At 36.3% G+C, this 13,734-nt stretch overlaps 1 protein-coding gene across 1 annotated transcript in view; it reads left to right on the top strand.

Annotated features, from left to right (window-relative positions):
* Nucleotides 1-11,761, top strand: part of LOC124717059 (golgin subfamily A member 3-like) — a 74,759-nt gene extending 62,998 nt beyond the window's left edge. Inside the window, exons 7-8 of the mRNA XM_047243746.1 lie at nucleotides 9,750-9,992; nucleotides 10,070-11,761. Of these exons, the coding sequence (XP_047099702.1) occupies nucleotides 9,750-9,992; nucleotides 10,070-10,366 (540 nt within the window). The 3' untranslated portion in view covers nucleotides 10,367-11,761. The remainder of the gene's footprint in view (nucleotides 1-9,749; nucleotides 9,993-10,069) is intronic.
* Nucleotides 11,762-13,734: the final 1,973 nt, after the last annotated feature.

Here is a 13,734-nt window from a genome sequence, read left to right as displayed (position 1 = left end):
GATGGTTGCTAATACGAACTTTTATAAATTGTGAATCACATGCAGTATTCTCGTCACCATAAGAATAATACGAATATAAACATTTTGCCATGTATTGTTTCGTGTTTGCTACTATCTCATTTAAATCCTGTCTGCGTAATAAACCACAAAACTAGAGTGAGACAACAGTAAACGCGGAAGAATGTACATATCATGTCATGTTTATATTCGTATTATTCTTATGCTAAACAGTGATACAGTCAGAAATGAAGCGAGGCAATTGGCTAGATTTTTAAATCTAAGATGACTAATTTCTGTGCAGAATGCAATATACTAAAGAGGCGCCTGCAAAGATTTTCAAACGGAGAAAAATTTTCGATAAACTCTCGTTCAGAACATCTTCTATCATACGCAGTCTATTATTTGGTTCTTGTTAATCATTATCAAAGAAAGCAGCAGTGTGAGTAACAACAAGTAGCAGTCTCTTGCCATTGTTTCGCTAATGAGACGATTCCTCTCTCTTTTTCTTTTTTTTATTTGTAAGCGGCGGTAGCGCGCTCAAAAGTAAGCCATGCCGCGATCGGCGACAGGCCGTAAATACGCAGTATCAAGAGTACGACAAACAATGCATGACACAGTACAGTAATGCATTTTCAGCGTAGAGTGACGTAAACACCTATAACAAAGAAAACTGCGCTTATCAGATCAAAGAAAAATAAGCAATCAATTCAAACCAGACGAAGCACGTGAAAAAGGAAGGGTACCCGTATAAATACGGACGGAGCGCCTGACGCATAGCAATGGCTACCTGGTAAAGCTTAACTGCTAAGCTTACGACTCGAACCAAACTACTGTAGCTGTATCGTCATTGATTCGACCTAAATTGTCTCATATTACAGTGGACCAACTTTGTTTCGATTTAGAGATGCTGCCTAAAGCTTTTCTCTCCCCTTGAATTTCGAGTCTCAAATTTCAGGTGCGCCTTAGATTCGGGAAATTTTTTTTCCTTGATTTCGAGTCTCATTTTTCAGGTGCGGCTTAGATTCGAGTGCGGCTTAGACTCGAGTAAATACGGTACTTTAGCGAACTATGCTATAGCAGATTGTGTGTCTTTTCTGGGCCTAAAACCAAATTGGTCATTGGGAAGAAGGTTATATTTATTCAGGTAATTTAGCAGTCTCTTTTTGACTAGTATTTCTATTATTTTATGAATGATAGACAGAATAGAAATCGGCCTGTAGTTCTCTACATTTTCCACTTTTCCACATCTCCATTTTTAAGGATAGGTATAACTTTTGCTTGTTTTAGGTACTCCGGAAAGTATCCAGATTCGAAAGATTCATTAATTATGTCTGTTAATGGGCCCTTTATGGAGTCTATACATTCTTTAATTATGCAGACTGGGATTTTATCGAGTCCTACTGAAGTTTTATTTTTAAGATGCATCTTACACACTTGCCTAGTGCTTATAATGTGATCCCCTTAAATTTGTGATTAGACACCAGTGTTTCTCTATGAAATCTCATGACTCACAAATAGGCTAATGACAGTCTAGTATCTTGTAAGTTCCCAGTCAAGTCAATAAATGGAAGGGCCTATACTGAAATAAATAATCTATGATTTTGTAAATCTGATTTTCTGAAGCTGCCCATGGTAAGAAGGTGTATAGACTCTTACATAGTATGTTATTCAGAATGTGACAGTTTGCCTTCTTTATTTCTTCATTTGTTGTCCTCAGTTTCGACGTACTGTGTTGTGATACTGGCTGAAAAATGGGGTGTGGAAGTGCAACACTGACTACTTTAAATAATGTAGCCGACAGGTGCACAGTTGCGTTTCACAGTAGTTTACTTTCACTGTTCACAATCCCCCAATAATACACAGTTATATATGGCCAGTGCACTATTGTTTTAACTTTCGATAAGGCTCATTAATAGTCTGCAGGCAAACCTCCACATACTGCTACAATAGTTTACTGTTGAACATCTGTGATCAGTAAAAACCTAACCACAAAGTTCACAGTTCTTGAAGAATAGAGAGGTACATATGGAGCAGACTCTGTCATTATTTTAACACATGGCCTAATTGTGTTACACTTATTTCACGAATGCATTGTTGTTGATCTAACCAATACAGGTTCCTTGTCTGAAACTCAGCTGTGCACTGTCTCGGGACCATATCCGCACAATAATAGGTACTGAAACTACTCATTGTTCAATGTTAAAGTTACATAAATTACAATTAAAACACCACTCATTAAATTAAATGAATACATCGAAAAATTGGTTCTGTTTAACAGTTTCCTCTACTACAAGGGTTTATCCGAATTATTTGTTTAAATCATGAAATTAACATATATAGAGATGCGAACAATACTTTTGACAACACTGTTAATTAATTTGGAATTAATTAAGAGCTGGCTTTGCTAACATGTTTTCAAATAGAGCCAAATAGATACTGCACTTTAAGATTACTATTAGTTGTTCCTCCAAATGCTTATACTTGGTACAGAATTTTTATTTGTTTATAATTCAACAATAGAAGTTAAGTTATGAAACAATTACTGATTTCACCCTATAACAAAAGTATTAACTAGTAAAAGTCAAAATAAATTAGAAAATCAAATACATACATAAAACTAAGCACAAAATTAGATCTGGTGTTCTGTTCTTGAAAACTGAGGGCCAACCTTTATCTTTCATGAAAATGCAGATTATATTCACTTATGTTTATCATAATTAGTTCAAAAATGAAAAAAAAAAAAAATTATTTTAAGGAGCCAGATGGCAAAACGAGGGGAAGTAAAAATATCCCAGCTTGCTTTGTCACAGGGAGATGACATCAGATATCTTAGAACTTGCTATAAGCAACACATGAGATTAAGACAATGAAAGAAAGTTTGTTACTAAAGTGCCAGTTTAAGGAGGTGATATGCTAGGTTAACAGAGAGGTGTGATTTGCAGCAAGGAGAGTGAGAGATATAATTAAAGAACAATCCAAATGAATGGAAAAAAGGGGAGGTCAATGTTGGTGGCAAATTAATAGGTTGCAAAAATGGTGGAAAGAAGAAATGGAGACTGAATGATGAGAATAAGTTAAGGAGATATAAGAGAACTGTTTGAGTATTCTTCTGTATGTCAACATGCAAGTCACCAAAGTGGCATGAACTAAAAAGACTTACACCAGGCAGTTGGTCTCCCCATAGGTGGGGTTCCTGGCTTAGTCACATGCATTATTGTCATCATCTTCTGTATCATCTGATAAACAATATTGGAATTTCCCATGCCGCAGTACTTAATGTCATGTCAAAGTGGTGTTTCAAATAAATGATAGTTGTCTGGTCTGGTGATCAAGGGTAAAATACGTGTCTGGAAGTAAATAATGGTGTATGGCCATATACCTTACTTTGTTTAGTTAAGTCACTGGTATGTCAGTAAATGGTATGAACTACATCTTTCACTGTGTCACATGATCTAACACTGTGTTGTAAAAGTATGAGAGCTAGGGGTTAGAATCTCAGTAGAGGATACGTTTTAAATGGTTATCAGTTGTGGATTGTTCTTAGAAGTCATGGCTGTTTTTCAAGGAAGCATTACGAGACATCATGCTAATAGCTGAGCATAGGCATTTTATGTGTTGTAGCACTTAAAGTCTATTAAGTGTCCAAACCATTGGTATAGAAGTCTATTGTGAAAATATTAGCAGGAGTGAAGCATCAAAAGGGGGGACAACAGAAGTAAATCTTAAACTTAAAATTTGGCAGAACACTACTCTTGTTATGTAGGCCCTAGAATCTGGCAAAACAGATGGATTGTTTAGTGTTCCTGGATTATGATGAGCTCCTTTCAGCTGGGGCAAGATAATAAACATATTTTAGGCTTTATGAGAATGCTATGACACCTATGTTTACGGTAGGTTAAATGAGTTAAGAGAAACTCAACATCTTCAGGCACAGTAGGCTAATCAATCTTCTTTATGATGTGCTGTGCATTTCAGAGATGTAATTCAACTGTCAATAACTGGATGATTTTTGTCTGGTGAGGACACAATCTATTATGTCAACAAATAGGGCAGAGATTCAAGGAAATATAAAGCTGGCAAACTCATCATATGCACAAAATTCTATTAGAGTCCATTGCATGTTCTATGAACATATCTACATTCATACTTTGCAAGCTGCTGTGGATAAATGGCAGAGTACTTACCATTGTGCCATGTATTTGAGTTTCCTCTGTTCAAATTGTGTATGGAGCACAGGAAGAATGATTCATTAAATGCCCTTGGCAATTTGCTTAATCTTGTCTTTGTGGTCCCTACAGGAGAAATATGTACGAGGCTCACTTAATAGTGGCTTTCAAAACTTTGCAAGTAGACTTTTATGGGATATTTTGCACCTATCTTCAGGTGTTAGCCAGTTCAGGTTACTTCACAATTTCCATGGCAGTGTCATGTCATTCAAACAGAGCTTTCATGATTCATGTTTTCACTCTTTTTATGTGTTCATTATTGCCTGTTAGACCTTTCTGACTCAGGTCCCTCACACTTGAGCAATATTCTAGGATAGACATATTGGCTGCTGGCTTCTGTCTCAGGATCTTTGGATGACATTTGTTTAACCATTTTGCAGCTGTTTTGTCAGCACAAATGGCTGGCATTGTCTAAGGTTCACCATCTATTGCTGGTGGTGAACTGGAATCGAGTCAGCAGCCAGAGATTGTTTGTACCTCTTGCACCAGTATCTGAGGGCTTTTCATTGGTCATTACCACTGTGGTTCTCCCCTTGCTACCTGCAATGGACATTCACTGCAACAAGGAAACCCAAGGAAGAAGAAAGCTTTGAGATAAACGGGTCATGGATTCCTGAATGGCTTTGTGCATAGCAAGGGAAGAACCAAAGTGGTAATGACCAGGAAAAGCCTACAGATGTTGACGTGACAGGTACATATAATCTCCGGCTGTAGGCTCAACTCCAGTCTGCCAGCAGTAGTGGACAGTGAACCTTTGATAACGCCAGCTACTCATGTTGTGGACAGTGAACCTTTGATAATGCCAGCTACTCATGTTAGTGAAATGTCAGGAAAATAATTTTAAAAAAAGTTTGCAGTAGATCCCGAGACAGATGCCAATAGGCAATATGTCAACAAGTGACCTCAAAAGCCTCAATAATTTTGCATTCTAGGGTAGGACAAGTGAGTGTTTTGTAAGTAATCTTCATTGTAGACTGCCTGCATTTTCTCAGTATCTTTACAATGGCCCCTAGTCTCCCAACTGATTTAGCTTCAAAAGTGTCTACAAGCTCATTCTATTTCATATCCTCACAAATTGCTATAGCCAAGCATTTTTATGAGTTGACTGATTCCAGTTAAAACTCACTGATGCTGTAGTATAGTATACTGTTCTTTCGTATTGTGTGAGATGTACAATTTTACATTCCTGAACATTTATAGCAAGTTGCCAATTTTTCCACAAATCTGAAATCGTATCAAGATCTGCATGAATATTTGTGCAGCTTTTTTTTTTCAGGCAGTGCTTTATTATACAGGATGTTACGCAACAATACTGACAGACCTCAAGGGGTTGTAGAGCATGTCATGAGAAAAAAAATTGAATGTGGGAATCCATGTCAAGCAACACCATCCAACGATGCTACAAAGCTTTGAGGTTATAAGTGCTGGTGCCTGCTGCTAGCCCACCCCTTTGGCAGTAAATGTGACTGTGTACACTGATGGACCATAGGCAGAACATCTCACAGTGTTGTTTGTTGTTCAGTGATTGCTGTTGATTGCCATAATTGACAGTGGAGAGGATGGACATAGCTGCTGCATAAACTGGCCTTGTTTCTTGAGAATGTGATGCTCTGTTGCCTCAGTGGGATGATGGTTTCAGACACAGATTTCTATCTGCAGTTTATTTTGCTCCTGGATCCCCTAAAATCTACAGTGTTTTTAGACACACAGGAGAAAAATAAACTGCAGATGGAAACCCATGTCCAAAACCATCATCCACCAAGGCAGTGGAGCACCACATTGATAGGTGACAAGGCCTGTCTATGCAGCAGCTATCTTCATCTTCTCAGCTGGTGATTGTGGCAATCAGTCATGTTCACTGAAAAACAAACAACATTGTGAGAGATTCTGCCTATGGTCTGTCAGTGTACAAAGTCATGTTTGCTGCCAGAGGGGTGGCTAGGAGATAGGCACCAATGCCTATTGCTTTGATACTCTGTAGCATGATCTTTCCAGTGGTGCAAGAATTTGTTGGTGCAATACCCCTGGATTTTCCTTTCTAAAAGAACATTTGAAAACAGAGTTAAGCATTTCTGCTTTTGTTTTGCTACCCTTAATTTCAAATTCTGTCATACATTAGTGTCTGGACATGAACTTTAGAACCACCAACAGCTTTTAAATATGACCAAAATTTCACTGGTTTGTGAGAAAACCTATATTCTGCTCAGTATTTGTTGAAGGCTTCATGCATTGCCTTCTTGACAGCCAAACTTTTTTGATTCAGCGCCTCCATTATCTATAGCCCTATGCTTTGTTTTGGATGAGTTGTGCAGTAGTCTCTGTTTATTTAGCAGTTTCTTTACAGTGACTGTTCACCATGGAGAGTCCCTCCTATCATGGACTGTTCCACTAAGTACAAATCTGTCAAGTGCATGGTCAACTGTTCTTCTAATTCTGGGCCACAGTTCTTCTACAGGCATCTTTCCAGAGCTAAATGTTTTGAATTCCTTATTGAGATATGACACTACTGTCCATCTTAAGTCTGTCTAGAAATTTCAGGACAAAAATGAAAAATTCACTACAGAAACACTGCTTCTTGTTTGCAGTTGAATTTATGAATGCCAGTTTGGAATAATGCATCCCTATTTCAAATGCATTTATATGTATTACATGAATTTTATAATTAAATTTTCCTTGAGACATTTAAGTCTCATCTTTATCTACAATAGTGATGGAAGCCAAAGAAATTAATTAAAATTTATGCCATGCCTAGGGCTTGAATCCAGGACCCTAAGCTTACTAGGTAGGAATGCTAGCCATTACACCACTGCATCACTATAGCTAACATTACTGCATGGACTACCCAATTGCAGTGCCCTCCCCAGCACAAACTTCATTTCATATCTTCAGCTTATTTTCCCCTTCTTAAATCATCCCTATTGCTGAGGCTCTCCGGCATTGGACTAGCATTGGATATAATGGGCAAATCCTATACCTCAGATGTAGCTGATCTATAGATCTTATAATTAAATTTTCATAAAGACATTTGACTCTCATCTTTATCTATGGTAATGATGGAAGCTATTCCAATGTTGGAGAACCTCAGCAATAGTGATGATCTAAGAAGGGAAAAATAAGCTGAAGATGTGAATTGAAGTTTGTTTTGGGGTGGGCATTGGAGTTTCCTAGTCCATGTTGCAATGTTAACTATAGTGATGCAGTGGTGTATGGCTAGCATTCCGGTCAAGTAAGAATGTGGACCTGGCTTCAAGCTCCACCCATAGCACATATTTTAATTCATTTCTTCGGCTTCCATCATTCTCGTACATGAATTTTGTCTGTATGTTTTATATTATTTTAACCACCAGTATTTTGTCATAAGTATCTCATTGCAGTCACTGTTACTTCTGTCATAGTCACAATATGCGTTAATAACTTGTGTGTCCTGAATTTCTTTTTAACTGTTTCATGCAGGTAGTACATTTTGTTGTTGTGTTTTATGCTTAATATGTACATTCACCACTGTTGTTGACAGCCTTATATCATTGTGTGAATGTACGTTGTAGCGTTGTTCTTGGGGGACGAAAATAAAAAGAACTGTTACTTTGTTTTTTAATGTCGAAAAAGTGAATATTTTGGTGGGCCACTTGGCAACAGAATCAGGGATTTATTACGCTATTATAATAACATACGTTGACCATTAAATACCTGAATAAGAGCAGCATATTGATATATATATATTTGAGATCACTCGGAAGAAACATTATTATTTCTGTGCATTTTTATAGTCGCGATGTAGTCATACTCGGATCAACACTAAGGGACCAGAAGATTTATAGACTTTAAAAGAAATGCAACACTACACAATTAAAAAAAGTTGGTTCAGAAATAATAGGAAAACGATAATGTTCCTTCTGCCTCATGCTGCGTTCGGCCCATCAGCGTGATCGTAATTTCTGATGATGAAGTAACACAAAATAATTAACAGTTAAGTAAATAAGGAGATGGACTCAAGGTTAATTTACGAAAATAAGCACACTTATCTTTAACACACGTTTTTTTTAATGCTATGTACCTTTTCATATTAAATTACAATAGATGACCATAGTGGTTAAATACTTTATACATAACAGTCAAAATGTCCTCTTGATGCTGTCTGTTCGATATCAGTTACAAGAAACTACATCTTTTCTGATTGGAAAAAATAACAATTAGCATATTCACTCAATATTTTCACATCAAATATAAAATACAGTTGTGGAACGCAGCAAGTCCGCGTCCGCCTCTCATGGAATACAAACAGTAAAAGGTGAGGCGCCAAAAGCCTCATTTGTCTTGAAACGACAGAATTCTTTTTTATACCATTAATCGATACATGTACATAGAGATTTACTGGCACCGCGCAAGAACGGCAAAGATAAAGAATAATAGATTCTGTCGCTGCTATGCGATGATTCATTTCTTTTACTTTACAATTGTTCGATAACTTTAGGCCATCAGGCGTTTACTATTGAGCGTATATTAATGTTTGTGAGGCGAAAATTACTAATATTACAACGTATATTATAAGATTCCTGAGCCTCAATCAACATATCAGATATACAATACAAATAATATTTGATGATATTATCATTTAGTTTATAGATAATTTAAAATTGCTCATGAAATATTCTAACAATAGTCGGTGATACATTTGAAGAGTGTTTCTTGAGTGATACATTTGAAGAATGTTTCTTGAATGAAGCACAGATTTAATTCCTTCTTCAGTTTTATTTAAATCAAGATCCTTTTGATTACAAGAGCAATGTCACTTTTATGCTACCTTTCTCATCATATCACATCACTGACCAGATGCAAGCCTAATTCAAGGGCAACACAAATGAAGAGGAGTTAACAGTGATTCACACTAGCTGGACTGGGGAATAATAATAATAATAATAATAATAATAATAATAATAATAAAGAAGATGAGAATCTTTTGTAACATGTTCGATTGTTGTTGTTGTTGTTGTTGTTGTTGTGGTCTTCAGTTCTGAGACTGGTTTGATGCAGCTCTCCATTCCATTTACTTTTGTAACTAAATCAGTTGGGAGACTAGGGGCCATTGTAAAGATACTGAGAAAATGCAGGCAGTCTACAATGAAGATTACTTACAAAACACTCACCTCCATATAGGAGGGTAGGAGGGACTCTCGATAATAAAGCTAAATAAGAAGAAGAGAGAGAGAGAGAGAGAGAGAGAGAGAGAGAGAGAGAGAGAGAGAGAGGAAGCAAAAGAAAAAAAAGCATAAATATATCAAGAGCTGACTGAAGACTAATAAACTCACAAATGTTAGATACAAGTGTTAGTGCAGATGTGGGCCAACAGAAAGTAAAATTTTCAAGGGAATCTGCTTCACTCTCAACTATGGCCTTTTTCCAGTAAATGTTATGGGGAGCTGAAATTTTATCATTCTAGGTGTGCGTATTCCATGAAGTGTATCTTTGTTATTTTGAATGTTATGTATATACATTTGTTATTTATATATTTTTTATGAATTTCAGACTTTGAGTTATCATCTGCATCAAAGAACACAGGAAATTTCTGATTTGAAAGAAAGAGCAGCTATTGACAAGGAAAACTGGGAAGCACTTGAGAATGGATTTACAAGAAAAATTGAGGTTCTTTATAATGAGTTATCTGAACTAAGAAAAGAAACAGATATGATACATCGAGATAAGTTACGCCTGCAGACTCACTCATCAGAACTAAAGCTAGCATTGCAGTCAGTCATAAAACAAAATGAAGTAAGTAAGGTTGGATTGTAAGTAAAGGCTGCACTACATTGCACAATTTATTACCTTGAGTTTTGTTTGTTTTCCAGGTTCTGAAAAAGGAGTTTATTTCTTTTCATAGTAAGGCAAAAGACAAGATCCACACCGTGATACCGAGTATCTCACCACCTCCAGCAATTCATAATGAGGCACAAATTCAAGATCTTTTATATCAGAGCTCAATATTACAGGAAAACAAGCCCCTAAATAACTTGCAATGTTGTCTTGAATCACTAAAGCAAGAAATGACAATGTTGCAGGAGCAACTGGCTGCCAGAACATCACAAGATACCAATCAAAATATCACAGCATTGCAGTCAGAACAAACTAGTGTGAAAACTGTTTGAATTATTTTGCAGCTTTCATACTCTAAATTGTTAAACTGCACTGTGCTTTATACCAGTTATGAAATATTTGCTGTGAGTTTCCCATTTAATGGGAATATGTGAACAGTAGATATATCTGTGTCACCATGACAGATAGTGTCAATAACATCAAATACATTAATAAAATATGGAACTGTGATAGGATAGTCTCAGATTTTAGCTATTCATAAAGGCAGTGGCTGTCAAAACTATGTTAGGCTAAGATATTCAGTATTATTTGATAAAACTGTAATTGTAATAATCAAAAAATAAGAAAGATGGGAAAAATCCGCAATATTCAAAGTGTTAATTTAAGTATTATTCCTCAGTATTGCAGGAGTAATATTTTATGTATTAATTTAAGTATTATTCCTCAGTATTGTAGGAACAGTTTGGATCATGAAATAGGTTCAAGGGATTCTCAATTAAGACAAGTTTCTATATAACAATTATTCATGAAGTTATCGAATACTATGCAGTGCAAAAAATACAGAATGCAGAAAAAATATTATTAGAGTTTGCAGAATGCTTTCAAAGCAAATCTGGGAAACAGGTGGCATAGAGCTGAAACTGGAACGTGTATAGCTGGAGCTGTCTTACAGAAAAATCAGAATAATTTTAAGCAGAAATAAATATTAAATATGGTTTTTGATTTAAGCATTTAAATTCAAAACCTTGCAGATCAGGATAAGTCTAAACCAAGTTCTGTTTATTGTAATAATTTGACCTTAGTAGATTGGTCAGTCTATGAAAGAAACCATACATTTGGACATAGTCCAGAGGAGTAACAGTGCACTGGTTATACAACTGGGCACCTATGACATTCTAGATCACAATAACATTTTGTTAATGACTAGCTTTAAATGTAGAAGTCATCTTTAGAAAATGAGCACCATCTGGCTACTGCAGGAGGCTCACTGGATGCTCATGTGGCAACCAGATCATGAATCGCATGATCATGCTGCCATGTGAGCATCCAAGGAGTCACCAACAGCAGCCAGATGGTGATAATTTTCTGAAGATGACTTCTACATAAAGTCAAAACTGATACTTAATAAAATATTATTGTGATCTAGACTTGTTTTAACCCAGTATGAAAGAAACCATCAACAAATGGTGACTGTTTCTCTGGTCTACTGATCAGCATAGCTGGCAAGTAACGTGGAATTCCTGGATTCAACTCCCAATGACCATCTCAGATTTTTCTGTGGTGGGGAGGTCTGGAACAAGGTACTCTAAACATCTTGAGACTGAATGAGAAGCAGTTGGAATACATAAGTTGCAAAACTGACAAGTAGGCGACTGAAGTGATGTCAAATTGAAGGCACATGGCAGGCTTAGATCCACACATCAGTTATTTATTTCATCAATAAAAGATTCCACATATTTTATATTTGATCAACAGGAAAGTGGGTGGGGTTGAGGGGGGGGGGGGGGGGGGTCATTCAATGACAAATATAGCACACAATCGTGAATAATAAGTTACAGAAGATGTATAAAGTTTACTATCTTAAAAAAAATATCAGATTCTGAATGTTAGGATTAATAGGAATGTTACAATGAATATATTAAGATTTCATCATAGAAAGTTGAGTACAAATGGACACAAGAATGAAATGTTTCCTCTTGGGTTTGCACAAGGAAGTTTTCGACCTTTACTTATTGTTACATAGGAAAGACATGGGAAATGGAAATATTGAATGTCTATGGATTGTACATGCATGCTATTATTTTCTCCTGACCCAAAATCTATATAAATATATTTGCAGTCTGCTATAGGTGGAGAATGCTTGAACTGCACACTGAGGAGCAGAGTGTAGTAAAACTGATTGTCTATATGTCTCTGTATATACCCAAATCTCTCTTCCTTGTTTTAACCATCCTGATGTGAAATATGTGTTTAAGGCAATAGAATTATTTTATAGTCTGTCCTATAAATGATCCCTTAGACATCTTCAGTGAAATAATGCAATGTCTAACACCTTAGATTTGTATTGAAGGAGGTGGATTTAACTCCTCATCTGGCCATCCTAATTTAAGTTTTCTATGGCGTCCAGAGGTCACTTCAGATTCTGGATTCTTCATTGAGGTCATGACCACTTTCATTCCCCATCCATGTCCAGCCCAAGCTACTGCTCTATTGTAGAAACACTGGTTCAGTGAGTTATTAAGCTCCAACTTTCTTTCCGTCATTCTATAAACTTGACCAGAAATGTTTACGATAAAAATGAAGTCATTGCATCATCTCCATTTTTGACTGAACCAGCTGACTACAACTCTAGCAGCAAATCTCTGAATTACTCTGATGTCTTTCTTTCATCTGACCTAGTGAGGATCCTAAACACTTGAGCAGATCTCAAGAATATGCCACACATGTAATTTGTCCATGATCAGCCGTCCTGTTGTATCTTTTTGCTAGTATTTTCAGAATAAATCCATTCTAATTATTTGCCTTCTCTGCAACATATGTTATATACTCATTCCATTTCATACCACTGAGCAGTGTAATGCCTAAGTAGTTAATAGGCAGAATCCAGTACAAGATTATTATACTGCACACAAAAGCTTCTTGATTTATTCTCTTACTCACATGCATAAGTTTGCATACCTCCGTAGTTGTGGCACGCTATCATTCATTACACAGACGGGAAATTTTGTCCACATTTTTCTGAAATTCCTTAAGATTGCTCAGTGATGACACTCTCACTCAAATAAAATTTTCAAGCTACCTGACAATATTGTTATTTAGTTATTTATTGATGTTTTTAGACCAACATTACAGCCACTGTTGCCAAATTGCCTTCATTAGGGTTCTGTGTTGGCTTACAGAATACCTTAATGTCACAGTCAAATACCCAGAAAAGTTTCGTCGAAGATGACAATGGCCATACAGGTCTATGCTCACATGTAGTAAGCTCTCCTGGGTGCAACTTTGTATGGTATAATTCTGGTTCCTGAAGAATATTTATTTGGGGGAGTAGTTACTCCAGTTGTGATAAAGCTTTCATATACTCAGGCTGAACTCAGAATAGATTACAAATTAATTTTTGTTGTAATTTTCATAGATATATTACATTTCTACTACCTGTGTGCCTCGTGTGATTATATGACTGGGTTTTAGCTCAGAGATATATGATATTCCTTGGAGGATTGGTTGTAATATAGGTCACCATGTAGGACTAGACTAACATTATTGTGTCCATTGTTCATTTATACTGCCTGCATTCTGGCAGAGATCTTTAGTTGTAGTAGAGAAGGAATTCAGGAATGAATCTATTTTTGTTGATGATTTAGCAGGAAGCTCAGCATTTTCTGTCAGTTTTTCTTAACTGTAAAAATGAGAGTGTATT

Source organism: Schistocerca piceifrons, chromosome 1 (assembly GCF_021461385.2).
Source record: "Schistocerca piceifrons isolate TAMUIC-IGC-003096 chromosome 1, iqSchPice1.1, whole genome shotgun sequence".
Lineage (NCBI taxonomy): Eukaryota > Metazoa > Arthropoda > Insecta > Orthoptera > Acrididae > Schistocerca > Schistocerca piceifrons.
The sequence above is the reverse complement of the archived record's forward strand: the minus strand, read 5'-3'. Positions and strand labels throughout refer to the sequence as shown.